At 43.8% G+C, this 26,186-nt stretch overlaps 1 protein-coding gene across 1 annotated transcript; it reads right to left on the minus strand.

Annotated features, from left to right (window-relative positions):
- Positions 1–15,362: 15,362 nt before the first annotated feature.
- LOC104026937 (phthioceranic/hydroxyphthioceranic acid synthase) lies at positions 15,363–25,812 on the minus strand. Its single transcript, XM_009478003.2, has 6 exons — positions 25,703–25,812; positions 23,730–23,883; positions 22,942–23,102; positions 21,499–21,702; positions 21,214–21,395; positions 15,363–20,927 (listed from the first exon to the last, which is right to left on the minus strand). Exons 1-6 carry the CDS (start codon positions 25,761–25,763, stop codon positions 15,363–15,365), a joined length of 6,327 nt encoding a protein of 2,108 aa, XP_009476278.1. The 5' UTR covers positions 25,764–25,812.
- Between the last annotated feature and the right edge of the window lie 374 nt (positions 25,813–26,186).

Consider the following 26,186-nt stretch of genomic DNA (forward strand, 5'->3'; position numbering starts at 1 on the left):
ACTCAGGTCAAGTGGAATCACCAAAAAAGGGAGTCCCTCCACGGGGGTTGTTGGCATCATTAAGCAAGTAGTAGAGTGGGTCCAATTCATCATCCTGAGAAATTCCTGTAACAGCTTAAAAGCTGTGTTTTCTTGCAGCATTTCTGAGGTTCTCTTACTTCTTCGATCATAATCTCTATGGATCACACACACAATTACTATACCAAATGCATATATATATATATGTTAAACTTATACACACCTTCTTAAAACTATTCACACATAATAATAGGCTCATATTGATGCAGTTAACAATCAATAGTACAAACAGAGCAACAAGAGTGATAAATGCAACTACACTTGGAATACATTCCAAACTAACATCTCAATAAACATGCACGAGTTATTTCAACTATGGAAAACACTGGTATTGCTCCTGATTCTCACACTTATCTGGAAACCAAAACACCACACTTGCGAGTTAAAGTCTTGGCTTCCAGACAAGTATGATGGCTAGAAACAGAAATCTCCAACAAATGAAAATTAGTAACCCTTGAGGGCACTCTAGATCAGTATAGGGGAGTCCTTGATTCCAGGTGCAATTTTCTGGCATTCAGAATACCTGTGAACACAAAAGAAGAGATACTCAGTTGCTATTTAACTGGCGGATGTTAGGTTAGAAGGTGGGTACTATCCATCTAGTACCGATTTGATGGAGTTTTCCAGAGCTATCTTTTGCTTCCCAAGCATAAAGGTTCTTTGGAGTTGTTAATACCATTGCTACTGTCCCAGTCTGAGGCATTTTAACCAGCATAGGCTGGCCTGCATAAAAGCCAGTAGGGCATTCCCCTGGTTTTATGTCTGCCTTTGGCATCAAAGTTGTGGCAGAAGCACAGGAAGCTTTCATCTTTGGACAACCATCACTGCTCCCTCTATTGTTTAACTGATAGATAGCATTGAACAATCACAGATGTCACCCAGATTCATGGGTTTTAGCAAATCACTTGACCAAGCCATTTGTTCGCTCAACAATACCATTGGCTCGGGAGTAGTACAGAGTATGGAATACCCACTGGATCCCTTCTTCCTTTGCCCAGTCTTGTACTACTGTAGCTGGAAAATGTGACCTGTTATCGCTTTGAATCTCTTCAGGAATGGGGAGTGTACTAAACCATTCCTTCAGACTATGGACTGTATTTTCCCCAGTGGCAGCCATAACAGCTGTAGCCATGGTAACTCCTGAAATGACTTCCACTCCTACCAGTATGTATTTTTTACCTCCTGAGGGTTGTAGTGGGCCTATGTAGTCGATCTGCCAGGTATGCCACAACATTTTCCTGTTCCAGATATGCAGGGGAGGCGCCTCACTCAGATGGTCTTTGTTGCAACCGACATTGTGAACAGGTGATTACCACCTGTTTACACAGTTTTACTGATACAGGCCATCCTCAGGCTATACCTTCTTGTTACAAATCGGCTCATCCAGTGTGGCCTCATTTTACATGCAACCATTCAAATAAGCATTCCCATTCATGGTCATCATTTGCAATGCCAATTTTTTGTAGTCATGTGAGGCTATCAACTTGTTGGTTAAACTGGACAGTGATAGAAGCTGACCTGTCATGCCCTTTTACCAAACCAACATGCAGCACCCTTTGTTCTCCTATTCTTAGCATTTGTTTCCAACTGTTGGTTTGCCAGACTGGGACTCTATTTACCTGCTGGTCGTTGGCTGCCCAGTGGCCTACTCTGTGGCTCCCTTAAAAACAACGTATGAGTTGGTATAGACATGGCTGGCACCCTGTTGTACAGCTAGTAGGACTGCCCTAAGTTCCCCTACTTGTGAACTTCCCTTGTCTGTTTTGCTTAACTTTTCCCCCATGGCCAATTCTAGTGCCATGGCCTTATAATTTCACTCATGGTTTTGCCTACAAGATTATGAACCATCATCTTGGGTGATGATGAACCATCAGTGAACCTTACCCCCTCAAGGTCACTGTCTTTCCTCAGAGGAGGTGCCTCCTGAATGGGAGATGGTTTGCTTGGCAGGGTTTGGAATAACAAAGTGCTGTCTATGTCTTTCTGCAGTTTAGATATTTTAATGTTGCCTTCTGTAATGGGCATAATTTCACTGATACCTGCCAGATAGGCATACCACTTAAGGACTGCAGGTTTCTGGGCAATACCTGTGGGTGGCACTGTACCCCTGTGAACTGTATCGAGGAGACGGAACGGCTCCTGAATGATCACACTCTGCTTTTCTTATCTGTTCCACTTGCTTCACCACTCACACTAGGAACAGCAAGCCTTTTTCAAGATCTGAATATCTCATTTTGGTATCATTGAAAGAGTGGGAGCTAAACTCTAGCGGTCTCTCTGGCCCTTCTGGTCCATTTTCCATAGATTACAATGGGAACCGTGTTCACTGAATCCCCATTCTACATGGATAGGGTTGGTCAGAAGTATGGGACCTAGCTGTTGGAATAACCTCAGTTCTCTTATTAATAATTCTAACGCGTTCCTGTGCTGTCCAGTCCATTCCCATGATTTTCCTTTTCTGAGCAAATTGTATAAGGGACAGGCAATAATAGAAAAAACAGGGATATGTTTGTGCCAATAGCCTGAAGTTCCCAGAACGTGCTGTAACTCCTTCATGCTAGATGGATTCTGCCCATGCTCTATTTTTTCCAGGGTGTCTGGGGGGATAGAAATGGCTCCTTTGATCCACCAGACCCCCTGGCACTTAACTTCCTGTGTGGGTCCCTGGCACTTGGGGTGGAGGAATGTCTAGTCCCAAGGTTATCAATTTTTCTCATTCACCTTTCATGGTATGCCTGACGACTTCTGAGTTTTCTCCTCCTATCAGTATGTCATCGATACATTGATATATCGTGATGCCCAGTGGGCTGGAAATTTCTGCTAAAACCTTTGCCAAGGTATTGTGGGCAATGGTGGGGGAGTGTTTATATCCCTGTGGCAGCTTGTTAAAGGTGTACTGTATCCTTTAACAAGCAAATGCAAATTGGACCTTACCATGTTCCTGGAGTGGGATCATGAAAAACATACTCTTTACATCTAGGGTTGCCATCCATGAGTGAGATGCTCCCTGAATTTGAGTTACCAGTTCTGCGATGTTTGGCACAGTGGCAGTTAAAGGTGCGGTATTGGCTCTCAATCACCTGTAATCAATTGTAAGTCTCTATTGTCCATTCATTTTTTTCACCAGCCAGATGGGAGAGTTATATGGGGAGTGTGCACAGGTAATGATGTCTTGGTTTTCTAAATCTTTCACTACCCCATCAATACCCAGTTGCGAGACTGCTGGCAAGGGGAATTGTTTTATATTTGTACTTTTTGACAGGGGTAAAGGTATAGACACCTCTAACAAATTTATAGTTTTAGGCTTATCCCTCTCAAGCCATGCTATTTTTCCATCACTTTGTCCAGCGAAAATCCAGACTGACCCATTGGGGAGTTTCCATGTTCTACCAAACAACTAATCAAACCCTAAAATATTGGTATTAGCAGCATCAACCAACACTTGGCATGGGTTAATTTCTGCTCATCAGGGAGCCATAAGGTGATTTTTGCTGTGGGGCATTCTCTTATAATTCCATTGATCCCTGTAAATTTCATTTTACGGCAACTGGGTTTTATATTTAGGTCCTCAGATGTTTTTTTAGTAATTATTGACATCTGTGCCCCATGTCAACAAGGAAGTCTACAAAAATTCTCTTCGATCCTATTGGGATGGCAATGATGGGTTCATGGTGTTTATCAGGGAGCCATTGTATAGCTAGTACCTGCTGGGCAGGGTGGCTCACTGCCCTCCCTGGGGTTGTAAGTTTTTTGTCAGGGTATCTGCTAAATCAATTAAATCTCATTACGGGGCCAAGGGCATGGGTCTGACAGGAGTCGATTTATTGCCTGCTGTTTTACTTTTCCCTGCTGAATCGATTCTTTGGCTTAGCAATTGTACCACAGCTTGGAGGTCGGTAGTGGATGTGCCACGTAGTAACTGTCGTGACACTCCCATCACCAAGGCTCTACAGCCAAAGATCATTATGTTCCTTGTCAAACTTTGGTTCGAACTCTGGTTTATGCTTAGTGGTGTGGACCTGATGAACCCATCGGGGGTGTTCAGGTGGTTTCCCAGTAGTCAATCCAATCCAACCCAACCCATGCGGCGCCCATAACTCACTATCTCTTGCACAAACTCACTCCAGGTGGTTACATGGACCTGCTCCCATGGGGGCTGCATGGCAGCTGCAGCAGCATTCATAGCACAGGTAGTTTGTATGTGGTCCTCGGCTTTAGCTACATATGTCTTTAGGCTATCTGGGAGGCCACGGATGAGGAGAGTTAGTCTTGCTGAATCAATAAGGGCTAGCATTGGGGATCGTCCGCTTGGGATGGTGCACACTTACATTTTTGCAGCAGTTTATCCATGGCAATCCTGTACATGACACCAATTTACTGTCACGTTATTAGTATGAGTCTAATATGTGGCTGGGGGAACCCTCCCTTTGAGTCACAGGATTCAGAAAGGACCCCCTTGCTTTCTAACCCCCTTCTCAGAGAGGAGTCTAGGTGCTGCTAGGTCCAGTCTTAGTCCCAGACTTGGTCAACAGTTTATGTCTAAAGGATAGTGTGGTTAGGCACTTTTCAGAGTCAACATTTGCCTGTCAGAGCTCTCTCAAGGACTTTCACTGTAACAGCTTCGCAAAGTTGAAAAGATAGATAATTTATTAAGACAACAGATATAACAAATTCAGAATTGCCATTGGTAAGTACACTAACTGCAGAAAATCAAGCTCAAGTCAATAGTTTAGCGCTTTTGTTAATGATAATTTCCCAGGTAACATCCAACATAGTTGGAGGCATAAATCTTACCAAGGAGGTGTCCCTGCTTGGGGAGGTGAGAGGTCCAGGCCCATTGATGCGTCCAGTAGTTGAGGTTCTCATCCTCAAAATGGAGGGTGCTAAATGCCAGATTTACACTTTTGGCGAGGTGGGACTAAGTCAATTACCGTATGCTGACTGGTCCTTAGCAAGGGTTGTAAATTCTGGAAGGTCGGTGGGGCCCGATGGGTCAGTATGGGGCAGGGAATTCAGTACAGCCATATGAGGGGTCTTTGTGGCTTTGCTGAAGCAACATCAGGCTGTGAGGCCTTCGCTGCACCGCAGGCATCACTCAGTCTGCTTTGCAAGATAAGCATCTGTCCTGGGTTTGGCTGGGATAGAGTTATTTTTCTTCCTAGTAGCTGGTATAGTGCTGTGTTTTGGATTTAGTAGGAGAAGAATGTTGATAACACGCTGATGTTTTAGTTGTTGCTGAGTACTGCTTATGCCAGTCAAGGACTTTTTCAGCTTCCCATGCTCTGCCAGGTGCACAAGAAGCTGGGAGGGGGCACAGCCAGGACAGCTGACCCAAAGTGACCAAAGGGCTATTCCATACCATATGAAGTCATGCTCAGTATATAAACGGGGGGGAGTTGGCCAGACAGCAGCAATCGCTGCTCAGGAACTGTCTGGGTATCGGTCAGTGGGTGCTGAGCAATTGCATTGTGCATCGCTTGTTTTGTATATTGCTTTATCATCATTATTATTATTGTTGTTGTTGTTGTTGTTTTCCCTTCCTTTGCTGTCCTATTAAACTTCCTTTATCTCAGCCCATGGGTTTTACTTTTCTTTTTTCCTGATTCTCTCCCTGATCCCAGCAGGGGCAGTGGGGGGGAAGGGGAGGGTGAACAAGCAGCTGCTTGGTGCTTAGTTGCTCACTGGGGTTGAACCACGACAGTCCTTTTTGGTGCCCAACATGGGGCCTGAAGGGTTGAGATAACAACAGATCTGACCACAGTGTGTTAAAACAAATTTGTTACACACATTTGTTATATTAGTTTAGTAATTGCTGGCCACAATGTTGATGTTCTTCCTCTCAGAATTTTTGCATTTCTTCTCAGAGCTGTACTACGTAATACCTTACTTGCTGTATGCACTCCCTATGGTGCTGTTTATCGCCTCTCAGAACTGCATTAAAGTTATTGCTTTGCTGTCCGTTGTAACATTGTTTTATGGTATGATAAAATCATTGGTAATGAGATTGTACTCAGCACCGCTGTCATTCCTGTACTTCGGGAGTTTCGAGAACCATTTCTCAGAAACTATTAATGATTACATTTTTTACCTTTTCTCCTCAGAGGACCGATCCATTGAGGAAACAGAGGGGGATGCTTTCCCCTGCTTCTTTACCATCCCTTCCTCCTTCAGGCTAGTTACAACAGCTTTTGAGAATTTTGAATACCCTTGGGATATTCAAACTAGCATCCTCCTACTGCTGTGTCTCCTGAATGCTTCAGGTCTTGTTTAGGGTTAAACAACTATTTAGGGTTAAACAACTATTTAGGGTTAAACAACTATTTAAGAATATCATCCAGAGATCAACCCCCACGACAGGTGCTGCGGCCAGTCCAACCCCCGCGACGGGCACTGCGGCTGCTCAAACCTTGGCGACAGACATTGTGGTTACTCCAACCCCCATGACAGTCACTGTGGCTACTCAAACCCCAACGACAGGCATTGCGGTTACTCCAACACTCACGACAAGCACTGTGGCAACTCAAACCCCAGCAACAGGCATTGCGGTTACTCCAACCCTCACAACAAGCACTGTGGCTACTCAAACTCCAGTTGCCCAGGAATCTTGGAAGTGATCATGGACTGGCCAGAAGGCAAAGATTTTGGAATATTGCCAGAGGAGGACATGACACGTGCTGAGGAGGCCCCACTATAATAAACTGCCAGAAAATGAAAAGCAATATGCCCTGTTCACTGATGGGTCCTGTCGTCTTGTGGGAAAGCATTGGAGGTGGAAAGCTGCTGTATGGAGTCCTATACGACAAGTCGCAGAAACTGCTGAAGGAGAAGGAAAGTCAAGTCAGTTTGCAGAGGTGAAAGCCATCCAGCTGGCTTTAGATATTGCTGAAAGAGAAAAGTGGCCAGTCCCTTATCTCTATACTGACTCAGGGATGGTGGCAAATGCCCTGGGGGGATGGTTGCAGCAATGGAAGCAGAGCAACTGGCAGCGCAGAAGCAAACCCATCTGGGCTGCCACATTGTGGCAAGATATTGCTGCCCAGGTAGAGAACCTGGTTGTAAAAGTTCATCATGTAGATGCTCACTTACCCAAGAGCTGGGCCACTGAAGAACATCAAAACAACCATCAGGTGGATCAGGCTGCTAAGATTGAAGTGGTTCAGGTGGATCTGGACTGGCAACATAAGGGTGAACTATTTATAGCTCGGTGGGCCCATGACACCTCAGACCATCAAGGAAGAGATGCACCATATAGATGGGCTCATGATCGCGGGGTGGACTTAACCATGGACAGTATTGCACAGGTTATTCATGAATGTGAAACATGCGCTGCAATTAAGCAAGCCAAGCGGTTCAAGCCCCTTGGGTATAGTGAACAATGGCTAAAATATAAATATGGGGAGGCCTGGCAGACTGATTACATCACACTCCCACAGACCCGCCAAGGCAAGCGCTATGTGCTTACAATGGTGGAAGCAGCCACTGGATGGTTGGAAACATATCCCATGCCCCATGCCACTGCCTGGAACACTATCCTGAGCCTTAAAAAGCAAGTCTTATGGAGACATGGCACCCCAGAAAGAATCGAGTCAGACAATGGGACTCATTTCTGAAACAACCTCATAGACACCTGGGCCAAAGAGCATGGCATTGAGTGGGTATATCACATCCCCTACCGTGTACCAGCCTCCAGGAAAATCAAACAATACAATGGACTGTTAAAGACAGTCACTAAATGTAGTCACACTGAGAGCAATGGGTGGTGGGACATTCAAACATTGGGATACGCATTTAGCAAAAGTCACCTGGCTAGTTAACACTAGGGGATCTGCCAATCGAGCTGGCCCTGCCCAGTCAACACTTTTACATACTGTAGAAGGGGATAAAGTCCCTGTAGTGCACATGAAAAATATGCTGCGGAAGACAGTCTGGGTTATTCCTGCTTCGGGCAAAGGCAAACCCATCCATGGGATTGCTTTTGCTCAAGGACCTGGGTACACTTGGTAGGTGATGTGGAAGGATGGTGAAGTCCAGTGTGTACCTCAAGGGGATTTGATTTTGGATGAAAATTGCTAATGAACTGAATTGCATTATGTTAATTATGTCATCTCTTTTATGGTTGCTATATGCCACATCAATGGTATTACAGTAAGAATCGCCGAGATTAATAAAGAATGAACTTTGATGAAACCGAGCAAAGTGCAGCAGAGTTGGAACCAGAACTAGCTTCAGTATGCAACAGTCCACCACCACACACCATCTCTCCTGCCCTGAAAGACTGTTATGACAGATGGAACCCAAAGTCATGGACTAAATGAACTCAGTGGACATTTTAGAGGGATGGCCCATAGACTAAGGGAATGATATCTGTGTATATATCAAGACAGGAAAGTGGTGGAGATTAATTGGAATGTACTGGAAACTGTAGGACCTGGGCATGATGTAGATGCTATGGAATAAGGGGTGGATACTGTCCTGGGTTTGGCTGGGATAGAGTTATTTTTCTTCCTAGTAGCTGGTATAGTGCTGTATTTTAGATTCAGTGTGCGAATAATGCTGATAACACACTGATGTTTTAGTTGTTGCTAAGTACTGCTTATGCTAGTCAAGGTCTTTTCAGCGTCCCATGCTCTGCCAGGTGCACAAGAAGCTGGGAGGGGGCACAGCCAGGACAGCTGACCCAAAGTGGCCAAAGGGCTATTCCATACCGTATGAAGTCATGCTCAGTATATAAACGGGGGGAGTTGGCCGGGGGGGCAGCAATCACTGCTCAGGGACTGGCTGGGCATCAGTCAGTGGGTGCTGAGCAATTGCATTGTGCATCGCTTGTTTTGTATATTCCTTTATCATCATTATTATGTTGTTATTATTATTCTTATTGCTATTATTTTCTCTTCCTTTGCTGTCCTACTAAACTTCCTTTATCTCAGCCCACGGGTTTTACTTTTTTTTTCCCCGATTCTCTCTCCCATCCCAGCGGGGGGTGAGGGGGGGTGAGCGAGCGGCTGCTTGGTGCTTAGTTGCTGACTGGGGTTGAACCATGACAGCATCCCAAGGCAAAACACCACCACCTCCTGCTGACTCACGGTGACCTCTGCATGACCCCTACATTTGGCATCAACAAGTCTGGACAAATCTGGTGTCCCACACATCCTCTGCAGAGGCAGCCATCCCAGGCGGTGCTCAATCCACTTCTGTTGGTTTAAATTCAGCATTTTCTTTGCCATGGTTTCTAGTACTGGAGTCAAGCTTTGGAACACAACTGGGACATTTAAAAGATGAAGACAGACATTTCTTCTGCTGAGTGCAACTATTTCTGAAAAGCACTAGCAAACTCGGCATTTCTACGGGCAAGTAAGTTGGCAAGTCCAGAGAGAGCAATTGATTTTTTCATTTCAGCTGTGTTTTCTATTGTCAATTTGAGGTATTAATTTCAAGTGCAGAAAGGAGAAATAACTCCAGTGCTCCTTTACAGGGAGGAGCAGGCTGTATTTGCATAAGCCATTTGAGACCTTGTTTCTTCTAAATCTAGCCCCGCTCAATCCCATACTGTCCCAAACTCACCAGCTGCTACTCGTTTGCATAGATGCTGAAAATAAGAGGCTTCACTTCTTCGTAACTCTACCACGCAGCTATTTAAGGAACTCAAATATTGAACAATCTCTTCATTGATGTGATATACACATCCTGGGAAGCAAATTTAATTAACCCCAGTTGATTTTTAACCAAGTCAGTCTTCAGAGTAAGCACTCACAAAGACTGCTCAACTGATGAATGGCCAACTTGATAAATAGAGCAGAAGGAGTTTTCTTGTTTGAAACTGAGCTGGGTTTGCAACCAGATTATGGACCACCTGTTCTGATTTAGCACACTAGTGATTATAACATACAATCTATGAAATACAGCCATAATAGTAATTCAGAAAGGTCAATGAGAATTATCGAAGCTGTTCCTACCATGGTGGTTTTAACTCCAGTGTTCAACAACTCTAGTGTTTCCATAGATTTTAATTACTTCTATGTATCTGAGGGGACACGGGTCTCAACTTGTAAAAACCCTCTGTCTCTCACTCTGAGACTTGACTTTATAACAAAAAAAAGATTTGGATCTGTATGTTCGGTCCCCATGTCACAAATTCCAAATATCTTGCTGCTACATGTGTAAAAAATACATGACTTCTACAGTATCTTCTTCCCACCAGAGAGTGCCCTGGGAACTGCTGCATATATGGAGTTAAGTCCAGTTGGCAGCCGGTCACGAGCGGTGTTCCCCAGGGCTCTGTTTTGGGGCCAGCCTTGTTTAATATCTTTATCGATGATCTGGGTGAGGGGATTGAGTGCACCCTCAGTAAGTTTGCAGACGACGCCAAACTGGGTGGGAGTGTCGATCTGCTGGAGGGTAGGATGGCCCTGCAGAGGGACCTGGACAGGCTGGACCGATGGGCCAAGGCCAACTGTATGAGGTTTAACAACGCCAAGTGCTGGGTCCTGCACTTCGGACACAACAACCCCATGCAACGCTACAGGCTTGGGGAAGAGTGGCTGGAAAGCTGCCTGGCCGAAAAGGACCTGGGGGTGCTGGTAGACAGCCAGCTGAACATGAGCCAGCAGTGTGCCCAGGCGGCCAAGAAGGCCAACAGCATCCTGGCTTGTGTCAGGAATAGTGTGGCCAGCAGGAGCAGGGAGGTGATTGTTCCCCTGTACTCGGCACTGGTGAGGCCGCACCTGGAATAGTGTGTCCAGTTTTGGGCCCCTCAATACAAGAAAGACATTGAGGTGCTGGAGCGTGTCCAGAGAAGGGCAACAAGGCTGGTGAAGGGTCTGGAGCACAGGCCTTATGAGGAGCGGCTGAGGGAACTGGGGTTGTTTAGCCTGGAGAAAAGGAGGCTGAGGGGCGACCTTATCGCTCTCTACAACTACCTGAACGGAGGTTGTAGTGAGGTGGGTGTTGGTCTCTTCTCCCATGTAGTTAGCGATAGGACAAGAGGAAATGGGCTTAAGCTGCGCCAGGGGAGGTTTCGGTTGGAAATTAGGAAAAATTTCTTTACGGAAAGGGTGGTCAAGCATTGGAACAGGCTGCCCAGAGAGGTGGTGGAGTCCCCATCCCTGGAGGTGTTCAAAAAACGGCTAGATGTGGCACTTGGGGACATGGTTTAGTCTAGTCTAGCCTTGATTGGTTTAGAGTAGACTTGGTAGTGTAGGTTAATGATTGGACTGGATGATGTTAAAGGTCTTTTCCAACCTAAACGATTCTATGATTCTATGATTCTATATTCATTTCTAGCCTAAACACCAGCTAACGGAAGCTCACCATTAAGTCAGAAATCCCTTTCTGAAAAACATAGCCTCGTGTTTGAAGACCTGGGCTATTTTATTCACTGTTCTGCTGCTGCAAAAAATACCTTGTTGGTAATCACAGGCCAGCCCTTGTGTTTTTAAGCCTTAGGAGCCCTCCCCACAAGTTTTTACTCACACTGTTAGCTGTGAGTAAAAACCTGTTAGCTCCAGCAGGTCTACTCTAGTTTAATAAAGGGCTTCTGTTTGCAGTAATGCAGCTTCAGGCAACAAACTGTAAACAGATATTTTCTCTAGATAACATTTAAGGCAACTCAAGTCCTTACTCACTGACATTATTGGCAATAAGTTTTTTTGGCAGAAAAGATTTCAGATATGTATGGCACATAGCCTCATATATGTACATGTATAGTAATGCAACAAATGCCCAACTTCAATCTTTAAAGAACAATGTTATTTACTTCACAGGAACAGGATTAGAGTCTGCATGCTAAAAGGTTTTAGATCACAGGAATAGACTTACTTATCAGGAAGACAGCTCACATTGTGCACATTTTTTCCCTCTGTGGTTATTACCTGGATCATAATACTTTGATATTAAATCTTTCCAATAGTACTTCCACCATATGAATTTTGTCTGCTTCCAGAAATTGTCAGTTCCACCACCTATTGCCTTCATTACTTAAAAAGCAGAATAACCAGCTACTTTCTCGTCAGTTCACATATGGAAGTAAGGGTCCATTATGTCAATATGAAACATTGCATTCTTTGGATTTCCTAATGTTTTGGCAATAGATGGCAGCGATGACAAGAAATTACAGTTCTGCACAGGACCCTCTTCTTCATATTCTAAGTATTAAAAAGAAACCCACCACCTGGATGAAATCTTCCTTTACTTCTGTGTAAGAAATGTAAGGGTGTCTTTCTAAACCAGTACTGTGGCTCAAGTGGTTTCATCCATTGTCATCTATGCCACAAGCTACTCTTCTGCTGAGGGTTGATACATGTAGACTTGACATGAGTAACACCATAATGAATTTTGTCTGACATTTCCCATACTCAGCCCCCTGTCCAGTTGCATAGACTTCTGCCAAATCCAGGCCAGAAGGCTAAAGATCTTCCATCCATGCCTATGTAGGTTGAACTTCTGTGAATATTCAACAAAATCAGTTTGGCTGTCTCCAAGAGATCACTATGTGAGCTAACTGCCCTGGAATCCTCCTGCTGCCAGTGAGGAAAGCAGGTATTTTAGAGAGGCCACTCATCAGGCCTACTGTAGATGTCCGTTGCTGGATCAGATAATCATGCATTCAAGTGTCTCTCAGTCACGAGTGACTATAAAAGGAACCCAGGGTGATCAGCTTGCATGGAGACATTGACTTTGGAGCATCAGCATTTGCTCAGATCCCTCCCTCCTTCACTTGCTCTGTCAGAATGGCTCCACGAGTCCCAATATGTGACCTCTCCTCAAAGGGTCTTATAATGCAAATATGGAGCATATTCCACCCCAAAAAGAACTGACACATCTCAGTAGTCTTTCTGGAGCTGTACATACTCTTCCTGATCTCTGAAAAGCCCTTTCACCTGTTGTTCTAGGTGCTGCCACTCACTCTGTCTTGGCCCTCCACAATCCTCCGTTCCTCCATTCCTTTCACATCACACTCTATTCTTGTGTTTTCCAACTCCAAACCCGTCTTTACCAGAAAATCGACTCTTTCTGCCTTGTGTGCCTCCAAGATGTCTGCTTTTCTGAAATTTGTACTGCCTTGAGTGAGGCCCGGTTCCTTTCAAAACTGCAGCCCCTGAGGCCACCAGTTGTCTCTCTGTACATGGAACTCATGTCCCAGCTGCAGAGCTTGGAGTGCCAGTCATTCATAATCAATGCAACTTAGACATCTTTATCAGGTTGATTTACGTGTACTCATATCACCATCTATCTTCCATTGCACTTTGTCCTAAATCAGGAAGTTCGGCTCGCAGGGAACTGGTAACAATCCTTGGTTAAAAGTATCTGTTCCAGATTGTGCATCTGCTTTGAACAGTCTCTGAACCATACCAGCTTCATTTTCCTGAAACAGCTTGTTTGGAGTTACCTGCAACAGCATGCTGCATGTTGAAATCCACAGTCTCTTTCACATTTTGTCGGCCAGACTGCAGTCTGTCTTAAGCAAATTGGGGGAGTCTGTGTCTGGGAAACACATGATCGATGTGCGCTGCAAATGGTGTGATGGGAGACTACTGGCCTCAAAGACTTTCTGCATTACAGCTTTTCAAATTTATTTTGCACTTTTTCTGGGATAGGATTTCTTTTTTTCTTTTTTGGGTGGTGATTAACTTTGCATCAAGGGTGTCACCCTCTGCTAAATCCATCCTTGAAAATGATACAAGAGGAGGTCAGCCTCTTTCTTCCAGAGGCACATGCTGTTGTCAAAATTGTCAAAACTAACACTGCAGCAGAAAAAAGCAGCCTTGTCTGCTCTGTGAGGTGTGTCAGCTATTCTCATCTCTGCTAGGGATTTAAGTGGTTTGCCTGTAATTAGTTTATTTCATAACCAAAATTAAATATATGAGCGTAGCAAGACACCGGAACAGATTGCCCAGAGAAGTGGTGGGTGCCCCATCATTGGAAGTGTTCAAGATCAGGTTGGATGGGACTGTGAGCAGCCTGATCTAGTGAAAGATGTCCCTGTCCATGGCAGGGTGGGTGGAACCAGATGATCTTTAAAGGTCCCCTCCAACCCAACCCATTCTATGATTTTTCCCTAAAAGTCCTTAAAAGTTTCCCTCCACTTTGGAGAAGTGTCCAAAGTGTCACCGTTGCCTCTTGATGAATTTCAGGTGTTTGTATAAAGGCAGAGGTAATGACTGCATGCATGCAAATTGCATTCTGTGTTTGACTTCGATGCATAGGATTTGGTTTTAAGTTTGCAGTAGAAAATGTTGTCTTAGAAGTATGAAAATGATTTATTCCAGTCAGCTTTGAAACTGAATACAGTGCTCTGATTTTTTAATCATAATACATTTTAAAGTGTGCTTTCCATATTTCCAGGAATTTCCAGAATTGGATCACTACTTCATAAGTATCATTAAATTTGTCTCTTTGTGAGCTCTGCTTTCAAAAGTGTGGGGTAGGTCTCATTGGAGTAAAATAAGGGCAGGTGTTAGGATTAGGCAAAATTAAACTTGGAGAGCAGATGAGGGACAAAAAATTAAAATAAGACAAAATACACTTTAAGTTTTGCTTTTTAAACTTTTTTACTATTCTTGATTATTTGGGCTTTCATAAGAGGTAGTTAATTAATAAAGAAAAACAGTTGCTTTACTGTATGCTTTGCAATTGATATTTTTTAATATTTTTGCAGACATAAGGAAAAAATTAAGTTTAATTTTTTGAGAAGAAACCTTTGAAATTCAAAACATCTAGAGGTCTTTCAAAAAGATGCCCATATTTATAGACATTTGATAATATTCAAAAAAAGAACAATGCATTAAGAATATAATAATGACAAAAATGGTGATAATCCTCTGCTGCTTTACATGTACATTCATCATTTCAAAATGCAAACACACCATTTTCATGAAGACTTCAATACGGTTTAAAAAATGCAACGTGCATTGAACATTCAAATTTACCAAATGAAAATGTGTATGTATTAACCTACCTGATTCCAGTTTAAAATATTGAAAAATGAAGGTAAAAAATATTGAAAGCAGCAAGTCAAACAATTGACTGAAATCAATACAGCTAGTGCAATGGCAGAAGAACCTGGTGTGGATTTCTCTGGGTTGACACAGAGGAGTACATTCAGCATCATCAGATGTTCTACCCTGTCTGCAATGACATATTCTGAGATACTACAAAGGGTCCAGGTATAGAATCATAGAATCATAGAATCGTTTAGGTTGGAAAAGACCTTTAAGATCATCCAGTCCAACCACTAAATCATCCAGTCCAGCCATTAAAAGTTACACAGTTCCTGAGTGAGAAGACTCCTATAGCCAGCTCCCACTTTCTGCACTTTCAACCACAGCATTTTTTTCCTCAACTATTCCATTTGCATTGCTTGTTTCTTCTAAAACTACTACTAAACTTGACAGAGTTGTGTGAGGATCAAGCAGTTTCAGAAGAGGTATGTCCACCTTTCTCTCTTGAAAGATACGGTTCTGAACTGTCATAGCTAACATAGAATCTATGCCCAAGGATGAAAGTTGTGTATTCATGGTTAGTTCATCTGGGCTCAATCCCATGATGCCACTCACCAGTGAGGTGATATAGTCTTCCGATTTGATTAAGGCAGTAGCCTTGGCTTGTATTTGAGTTTCCTCAGAGGTTTCAGGCTTGTTCCTGAATTCTTCTGACATAAGTGATTTGAAGCGATTTTTCAGCGACAAAATCCGAGTGAAAACATGATTAAATAAAATTTGAAAATTTAATTTGGCAACAGCTTGCTGTGGGTTGTTCATAAGTAAGCTCTTCCTGAGATACTCATGAATTTCATGCACTTGCAGAATGTCTATACCCTTGGATTCCAGAATGTTCTGAATATGGTTTTGATTGAACAGTATGCCAAGGTTCAAGGCACCCCAGTTAATGGATTGGCCTGAAAGCCCACGGTTCCTCCTGTAGAGGCAGAAGACATCCAAGAAAGAGTTTGCAGCTGCGTAGTTTGCCTGGGTGGAATTTCCCAGAAAGGAAGTAATAGAGGAGTAGCACACAAAGTAGTCCAGCTCATGGCCTCTGGTAGCCCAATGAAGATTTAGGGTCCCTGCTACTTTTGGGCTTAGCACTTTCTGAAAGTCAGCCAACTTCAGAACTTCAAGACGGCCATCGTGTAAAACAACAGCACTTTGAAATACGCCTTTGACTGGACTCCCTGCAAAGATTTTCGCAATGGACTGGAAAGCTTTCTCAACATCACTGGTCGAAGTAACATCACACTGCACAAACACTACTTTGCTTCCTTCATGCTGCTGCTGCAAAGCCTTCATCTCTTCTTGCTTCTCATTGCTTGGATCTTTCCTGGACAATATTGCAATACACCCTCCTCCATTCTCGGCTATAAATTTCACCGTTTCAAAGCCAAGTCCAGTGAGCCCCCCGACCACTACATAAACTGCATTCTGCTTAAAAAACTTCTTCTGGGATTCATACAATGGTATATCTGAAAGCACAGTGATGTCCTTCTGCCTTCTCAGGACAGCAAGTGGGACAGATTTGCAGGTAAAATAGGACATCACAGAGTTCATTCTTTCGAAGTTCTCAGTCTGCTGAAAAACAGAACCTGACAGACGTCTAAACCTTTTCATATCTATGGAATTGATCCATGCATGCACAGTCTTTTGCAATTCCTTTAGAGATGCTTTCTGGAAAATACTGGTAAGTGTAAGGATATGAAAGCTGATATTTTCATGATCAATTCCACTGACATTCTGGATACATTCAGACTGTCGATTGCCACACACTATCACCACATCTTTAAGAAAGTGCATGTGGTCCAGATCGTCCCGAGACAGCCTGTTTACTGGAGGAAGAACAACCAGGGCATTGCATAAGTTTATATACTGGAACTTATCAGGAGTGGGCCTTGCAAGTACTGTTCTCCAACCCATCTCTTCTGCTGCTGCAGAAAGAACATGGCACAAAACTGATGATGGCTCTGTAGAAATAATACCCAGTGTTCTGCCATGTTTCCCCTTGGGCAACCTCTGATTGAAGATTTCCCATGCAATGATAAAGTATGACACACAAGGGACATTCTGAAAGCATGGGAATTTCTTTACATTGAAACAAACTGTTCCTGGAATCCGAACTCTGGATGATGCAGCAACCGGGTAACATGAAACCACGTGATCTCCCACTTTAACTTTCTTCACATCAATGCCTGTTGCTGTTACTGTGCCACTGAAATCAAGAGCTAGAAGTCCGTGTTTGTCCGCTGCTTGTGAATTCCAATACAGTGTATTACCAAAGTTACAACTAGAAACACTAATGGGAAAATAATCTTCTGAGTGGAGACATATTTTATCCACTTGAATTTCAATGCTCTGTTTGTCAAGCTGAGTAGCAGTGCTGGTGGATAATTCAGCAGACAAGTCTTTTGCTGTGTATGGATCAGAAGTGTATAAAGTGAATGTTTCTGACTGCTGGAGAGATCTTAAGGGTTGGCTGTAATCTACATCTACAAAAAGTGTGCGTCTGATTTCAGCCACGTAAGTTCTTCCTTGGCTGATGAAAACTTCTGGATAGTCCACACCTTTGTATTTAATAAGAACATCTGCTAGCACTGAGATGTCCAGGGAACTGGAAGAGCTGAGGTCAATCGTCTGAAATGTGATTTCTGGAACTTCAACGACACAAGTTCTGGTCATGCCATACAATGCAAACCCACAGTTAACGTGGTCTACATTTCTTTCTGTTGTTCTGTAGGTGATAACTCTGACTGAACAGTTGGATGTTTTCTGTCTTAATGCCACAATAACTTGGCGATAGGCTTCACAACACTTTGCCAGTTGGTCTACCACTTTGCTTGGGAAATCTTCATTTAACTTTTGAATTCCCCACAGGAACAGAATTTCATCATAATCCTCAACCTCTGCTCTCATTTTATTCTGTGCGTAGACTTCCAAGAGGGCTTCCCAGTCTTCATACATAACATATCTTGAATCAGGATGCAAATATTTTTTGAGCTGCTCGGCTATCCCAAATTTGTCAGCAAACACTAGGACTCTGGGCATAGCCCCCAGATGTCCAATCGTTTGGGAAGGAAAGACTTCTTTCCACTTGTTTTCAAACATGAACTCATTGTCTCTGGAAGATGCTTCCTTCATGAAAGTGATGGCAACGCGCTTGAGTTCAGCCAAAACAGAGCCATATTTGTCCATAAAGCATCCACAGACCTCTAGGCAGTTCCCAATGGATTTGCTTGTTCTCATATATATCATCATTTCTTCCTCCAGTGGCCGGAGCACCACCAGGCTGCCTATCCCTGAAGGAAAGCCTGCTCTGGACTGGAATGTCCTTGAGGTCGTGACAGCGGTCATCTGCAGAAAACAGTCAAGCAGCACTGGATGGATACAGTAGTTGTACATCTCTCTGATGGTCTCCTTGTTCACCTTTATGCTTGTTATAGCTTCCTTTAGTTCCTGGCAATAATGCACATCATTGAGCTGCCTGAATATGGAGCCGTACTGAAAGCCAACCTGAGACAGTGCTTCATAAACCTCCTCTCTCCTAACCACTGACCTGCATCTTTGATAGATGTCTTGGAAGGAGATGGTGCTTTCTTCCACCACAGCTTCAGGCCCCTTTGTAACTTGGCCTGAAGCATAAACTGCATTGGAGGAAGAGAGTATCTCAAAGGCTGTCACTGCTTTTTGTGGACTCAGCTTGATACTCAAGACTTGAGAATTCTGTGTGAGAACACATGGAGCAGAAAAACTGACACTTATCTGGCAAGCACTCAGAGGCACTTTAGGTCTTGAGCTGCTCATCACAGAGGCCAGACCAAGCTCCACATAAAAAGCACCAGGGACTAAAGCCACACCATTGTTCTTGTGCTCATATAAGTACGATGTCGTCTCCTGAGACAGCAGGCAGCCAAACTCCGTGTTGTCACTGTTTGTGCCATAAATCAAAGGATGACTGGACTTGACACCTCTTTGGTTTGCTTGTTGATTAATATCCAGATAGGCCATGAGTTTTTTGCGATCAAATTGATACCGCGGAATGGCCACTGGAACACACTGATACCCATTATAAAAGTGCTGCCAGTTGGGATTATATCCCATTTCAAACAGATTTCCTACCAGGGTGAAGAGTGTCTGATAGTCTGCATCAGTTTGCAAAGAAGAGAAGACCTTTGTGCCTTTTCCTAGAGTTTCCTTTATGTTTCGCTGCAATGCTCGGTGAGGACTTATTTCCACAAACATCACATTTTCCCTGTCTCTAGCTGCAGTTTTGATGGCTTCAGAGAAAGCAACAGGCTCACGAGTATGCCGGGCCCAGAATTTGCCCTGAGCAAAGTCCTTTTCAGAAGCAGCCACCCCAGTCAGCGTTGAAATCACTTCAATTTCCCCCTTCTGTTTTTCTAAAGGCTGTACGCTCTTTTCCAACTCACCAAGTATCGTATCCATGCTGGGGCTGTGGTATGCAGCTGGGACATTTAAAACATGAAGAAAGATGTTTCTCTGGCTGAAAGCTTGAGCTAAATCCCTCTGGACAGCATCCACAGAGTCTGGATTCCCAGACAAGGTGCAGGAAACTGGGCTGTTGAAAGCTGCAATGCACACCTTTCCCGAGTAGCGATGCAGATGTTCAGCAATCTCTTCAACAGGGATGTTTCCAACCACCAACATTCTGCCGCTGGCAGTCTTTGCCTGCAGCCTGCTCCGGTGATAAATCACTTTGACTGCATCTGCCAGGGAAAGGTACCCAGCAAAATGCGCAGCAGCAACTTCCCCTATTGAGTGGCCAACGGCAGCAACTGGCTTAATGCCCCAGTATTTCAGAAGGGAAGCTAAGGCAACCTGCAGGGTAAAAAGGAAAGGCTGGGAAAGCTCTGGATTCAACAAATCCTTTGGGCTATGACCTCTTGCTGGCAGGAGGCTGATGGGAGCATGTTTCTGAAAAAGCGACTCTATTTCCTTACACTTGTCTCTGAACACTGGCTCTGAGCTCAGCAGCGCCTCACTGAACTCCTTCAGTGTTACGCCATTGCCACAGAACACAAATACCAGCTGTGGTTCCACCTTTGACATGGCAAGTTCAGTGCCCGTTGCCGACATAACCTCTTGCTGCAAGTGTCGGAGAGAATTTGTGACAAATGCTTTTCGGTACCTGTAGCTGGCATGGCTTCTTCTGCAGGCAGACGTATAGGCCAGGCTTGGGAGAGTTATGGAGTTTCTCGTGCTCAGCTGCTCAGCTGTATCGGCCATTGTCATCTGAAGGGACTTACTTGATGCTGCTGACAGCAGAACTAATTCAAAGGGCCTCTTAAAGGCAGGAAGAGGCTCTAGCTGCTTAACCTGCCTGACTACAGCGTGAGCATTGGTTCCTCCAAATCCAAAGCAGTTGATGCCAGCTACTCTTCCATACTCACTGGATTCTTCCCAGGGCTCTACAGTTGTGGGAATTGCAAGGTTTAATTTCTCTGTATTGATGCTGCTCATCTCCTTTGAGTAATGCAAGGATGGAACAATCTTTCCATGATGCATCATCAGAAGCACTTTGATTAATGCTGCTGCTCCAGCAGCTGATTCAGTGTGGCCAATATTTCCTTTCACTGAACCAATTTTCAGAACGGAAACTTGCGAAGACCTGTTTTTACAAATGACACTACCTAGGCTTTCAGCTTCAGTAGGATCTCCAGCAGCAGTTCCTGTACCGTGTGCTTCAACGTACTGCAAAACCGAGGGATCAACATGAGTTCCATAAATGCTGCGCAGTAACTTCTCTTGCTCTATTTGAGATGGTCTTGTGATTGGAGTTGCGGACCTACCATTCTGATTTACTCCACTGATATTTATAACACCCCAGATTTTGCTGTAGTCTTCCTTTGCCTGTTTCATAAAAAGGTAAGATTATCTTTAATAATCCCATGCTTTCTCTTTATAAGGAAAAAAAACAAAACAAAATTAAGAACAGACAGAGTGTAATACTGACTTTTAAATGTGTGATCCCTTTCCCATGCTAAGGGAAGTGCATAAATACTTAACGCTTAATAAATGCTTCATTAATCTTGAGCTTGAATTGGAAAATATTTTCTGGAAAAGTAATTAGAGCTGAAGATACAAAATTCAGGTAAGCAACCAGTCTTATTTTAGGCTGCTTCACAGGCAATCTTACCTTTTTCAGTGGTTTGAGGAAAACAACACCACAGCCTTCTCCCCTTCCATAGCCATCTGCCTTTTTGGAGAAGGGTTTGCTCATTCCCTCTGGAGAGATCATTTTTGCCTTACTGAGAGATACAAAGGTGCGGGGATCTATTATGCAGTTCACTCCACCACAGATTGCTGCCTCACAATCTCCTGGAGTAAAATAGAAACATACTCATGTTGAGACATCCAGGATGATAGACAGAAACAGCAGCAATCCTAATTTCTTTGTCCAGCATCTCTTCAGTCCCATTACCTGATTTAATTGCTCGCAAGGCGTAGTGCAGAGCAAAAAGAAAAGATGAACATGCAGTGTCAATAGTCAGTGATGGTCCAGTCAGATTAAACGTGAATGAGACCCTGTTAGCGGCAATGCTCATTGCTGCTCCAGTACCATCATAATGATTTATTGCACTCATTTCTCTGCTTGTTACGATTTCATAGTCTCGATTCATAAGACCTGTAAAAATACCAAATACGTGTCACGTTAATCCAAGCAAACAAAAGGGATGTACAGCTCTAAACCTGATAGCATGTTTTGGTTTTCTGTTTTAATAGTAAACTACATGGCATCAGTGCTCCTATAGTGAAACTTTGCTTCAACACAATTCAAAGGCAAAACTCCCAGCAATTTCCCCTGGACCCAACTTACACAAACATACCTAACACTTGAAATTTCTACCTGCACAGTAAATGACAGGCCTTTTCTGATGGCTTAGCTCATTGTATGATGCAGTTAAGCTCTGTGTAGCCTGCTTAGACTCCTGTATCTCAGTTTGAGAGTGGTTGTTTTGGTTTAGCTATAGGAATATATATTAAGAAGTTACAATGAGGATAGCTGGGATATAAATGTACAAGACATTAGCTTCAATTCCTCAGATGTACCAAGTTGAAGGTCACAGCATAAGCTACATCCAATGCTTTTTATTTATCTTTGATTTGCTCACTGTGATCCAGTAAGAAAGACAGAAATAGAAAAGAACAGAGCCTGTGAGAGGAGTTGTGTCCTCTTTCTGAGAACACATATGCTTGAAATGCAGTGGATCCTCAAGTCCACAGGCTTGTGTGGAAAATGCAGTACATCTAGTCAGAGAGCAAGGAATAGAATCGTCTCCTCTGTGAAAGAAGAGCATGTTTCAGACTAGAAGTTAATCTAAAGAGTGTGCCCCTATAGTTACATCAGCCTAACTATCCCAGAAAACTCCTCTTAAAAGGAGATACAGATTACACCAGCAAAAATGTGCTGTTATTCCAGCTCCTTGACAAAATAAGCAGCTGGACAAATGCACCTTGGTAGCATACTAATATCTACATCAGGATTTCTGCTGGTTTAAAAGGATCTTAACTCCCACAACACCTTAACCAATGTTATACTGGAAAACAGTATACTGGAAAAAAGTGTAGGCCTGGCTGGGGAGTATCATTCCTGGGAAGGGTTGGGCTGGGGAGGCAGTTTAACTGTTTCCTGCTTCAGCTTCCGTGCCTGAAGACACTAAGAGGAGCACCTAAAATAGATATGTGAATTACATAATGAACTTCTAGAGTAGCCTAGTAATCCTTGGCAAAAATAACCAGTAGTGTCATAGCACAGTAGCCCTAAGTTCTTCAGTGCTAGATGTGTGCTTAAAGTTTATGAAGGAGTGCTCCAGTCTTTGTGAGGTTCAAACAGACATTTTTCACCATGAAATTTTCATCTTACCGATAAAAACACCTGTTTTGGTGCCACTGACAGCTTCTACAGGGACTCCTGCATCCTCCAGGGCTTTGTAGGTACATTCTATCAGTAACTTCTGTTGTGGATCCATGTGTTCAGCTTCCAGATCATTAATCCCAAACAGGTGGTTGTCAAATGTATTAAAGCTAAAATACACAGACCAGAAAATGGTACAATGTATATACAATATGCCTTTACTTCCAGACTCAAAGTGCACATTTTTTGCAATGTCATGAAAAGCAAAGCAGTAAGTGGTCACAGTTCCCATTTATGAAATTCGGAAGAAAAATGTTTATAGGCCTGGGATGTTTCATGTCCCACCCCAAAATATGTATTTTTATCAATGATTCTGCGTTTTAGAGTTATGAGCCCACTCCTAGAAATTTATATGTATATCCAGTGTATACACCCTCATGCATAGTGCATGTGTGCTTCTGTATACCCAAAATGCAGACAGCCCCGTCACATGACAGGTGGCATCTCAACACATGGCGGGTACGTACATACATGTTCAATTGTATAATCAAGGGTCATATGTGTTCCCAGCCATGGACATACGTGCTTAACATGGCCTGCAACTAAATTTGCTCATCGATGTCACATACCAGGAACTCCTGCACTTTGACAACTGCATGTTCATCATGTGAGATAAAAGACAGCTGCTTCCTAGGTCCCATTTATAAGGTCTCCCTGTGCCTTGCACCCCCTGAAAGGCTGGACATATTAGTCTAAGTACAAAAAAAATTGGTGGCACTGCATAGTAACAGACTCACTCATTGAGAAGAGCAGCTCGTGTTGTACATATTTTTCCTGGCTTGTTATCATCTGGATCATACCACTCTTTGGTATTAAATCTCTCGGGGGGGATTTCTACTGTGCAGTTTTTGCCTTCCTCCAGGACTTTCCAGAAATTGTCGATTCCATCACCTGTTGTACAAAGGTTTCAATGTAGATTAAGTTTTGTGCTTCCCCTGACCATGCAGACTCAGAAATGCACACTCAGTTACAAGGAACTCCCACACATAAATCTAGGTTGCTCAAGCAGAATCACCAGAGAAAGAAATGATCATTCTTTGGTGAGAGGAAAATGGAAAGGCGTGACTGATCCCTTCACTGCTTGCCTAAAAGCAAAGGAACCCCACAAAATCCTTAACTTTCTGCTGTCCCCATTTCCCTACCATGTCACTGCATCATGCATATACACGCATCATGTCCTTAATGACCACATGGGTATGATGAGGTCTTTCTGTACCAGTACAGCACCACTCCTCAGGCAGCTCCACTGGCAGCAAGAGGTCATCTCTGGACATTAGCTCTTGGAAGACAGACTGAGCTTACAAGTACCAGGAAAATGCCAAAGGCATTACCCTTTGTCCCTAACACTAGAAGGGCATCTAAATCAAACATAAAAGTATGTGTATATTCAACACTGACAGAGCCCAACACCTCACTACTGGCTTGTGAGGGACCCTGTCCTTACTGCTTGAGATCCAGAGCTCCAGCTCCAGGCACTGAGGATATGTCTAGGCCCTCTTCTTAGCCCTGAAACCAACTAACATGGCATCCACACAGTTGCCCACATTTCTTCTCCTCTCAGCTTCCACTTCCCCGAACATACATAGTGGCCGCACCCACACTTGCTCTGGAAACAGTCCCTTACAGGTGCTAACCTGTGGCATGCCCAAGCACCAGCCAGGAGACCTCTAAGTGACGTGGGCCAGCGCTGGGCTGGGGACTGTGCTAGCAGTCAGTAACAGTGATCACAGGACATCATTCCCACCTAAGCCCTCCCATGGTTAGTCCATCATCATGGACACAGTCTCAGACACTAGCCAGATACGGGGTAGTTTAACAGCTCCCATCACTCAATGGTTCTTTTGAGGCAAGTTCAGAAACGCAGTTCTGAGCATGCACAGTGCAGGATCACGACATGTGTTCACTTACTGCATGGTGAAGTAATTAAGAACAACGTTTCTGAAGAGAGTCCCTTTACTGGCATGTCTGGACCAACAAATGGCTTGCACCAAATTAGGATTTGATGCTTGGGCAAGAGACTGCTGCTACGTATTTACTAGCACTTTACTAGATTCAGAACCATTCATGTTTGCTCACAGTTAGCTATGGGCCACATAGTTACCCCTGTACCACATATACCTGTTGAATCTTGGACAAAGTGAAGCCAGGAACTGTAATGTGGTGAGGGCAAGAAAGAAAACAAGGCAATGGAGAGACTAGCATGGTCACCTTTAGGGCTGAATGTCGACTTGCAAGGACAGAACTGTATTCCACTCCCTGGATTATTATACTGTAATAAAGCAGGAAGCGTTCTTTTAGTAAGATCCAACCTATCTATATTAAAGGCAGAGCTGGTGATATTGAGAGGCCCTCAATCTGTCCTGTCCCTATGGATGCACAGTCCTGCAACAACGCACAATCATCCAGCCACTGCACATGCAGAAAGCTCAAATGATCCCAGACTCATCTAGCTCATTTGCATGAGTTTCATCTGTGCAGCTCAATGCCCTGCCCACAGCCAGCACTGCAGGTCTGTCTGTCAGCAGGCCAATTTGAACCAATTCATTTCCACCACAGCGTGACCTTTTAAAAAGATCCTACAAGAAGCCAAGCAACGAATTCTACAGAAGTAAGGGAGGGACATGCTGTTTTCCTCCATTTCAACACTACTCAATGACCATGCCTTTCAGTGTTCACTCAGCAACCTGCTTTGCTTTTACGCAAAACTTACCTCCGGGAAAGTTGCAGCCTATTCCCACAATAGCAATTTCATCTGCAGTCTCGATCTCCATCTCCTGGGCTGCACAATACAGGTATAAGTGTCAGCCAGCTCAAACAATTATGCACTTATAATTAAATAAATGTTAGGTTAAGAGGTGACCCTCCCACAAGCGCACATACTTGTTCAAATCTTGATTAATCTTGAATGATCTATTATTGCTTGTGATGAGAAATGACAGTCTCCACAGGTGACAAGAGCTGCGTGGTATTTTTTTTGTTGTCTCTACTTTTAGAGGAAAACCCCTGACTACTGCCCCAGGCTCCCTCATTCACAGACACTTCCTTTTTACTGCTTAACCTCTGCTACTGCCACCAGCTGATCTGCTCTTGACCCTCTCCCTAGATCAGTCCTGCTTCACTTCTTGCATACAGAAGTGAATTGTGCATTGACCAAGGCACACTCTATCATCTCTAGCCTAGTCACAAAGCAGCTC

The sequence above is a fragment of the Pelecanus crispus genome, chromosome 2, assembly GCF_030463565.1.
Source record: "Pelecanus crispus isolate bPelCri1 chromosome 2, bPelCri1.pri, whole genome shotgun sequence".
Classification (NCBI taxonomy): Eukaryota; Metazoa; Chordata; class Aves; order Pelecaniformes; family Pelecanidae; genus Pelecanus; species Pelecanus crispus.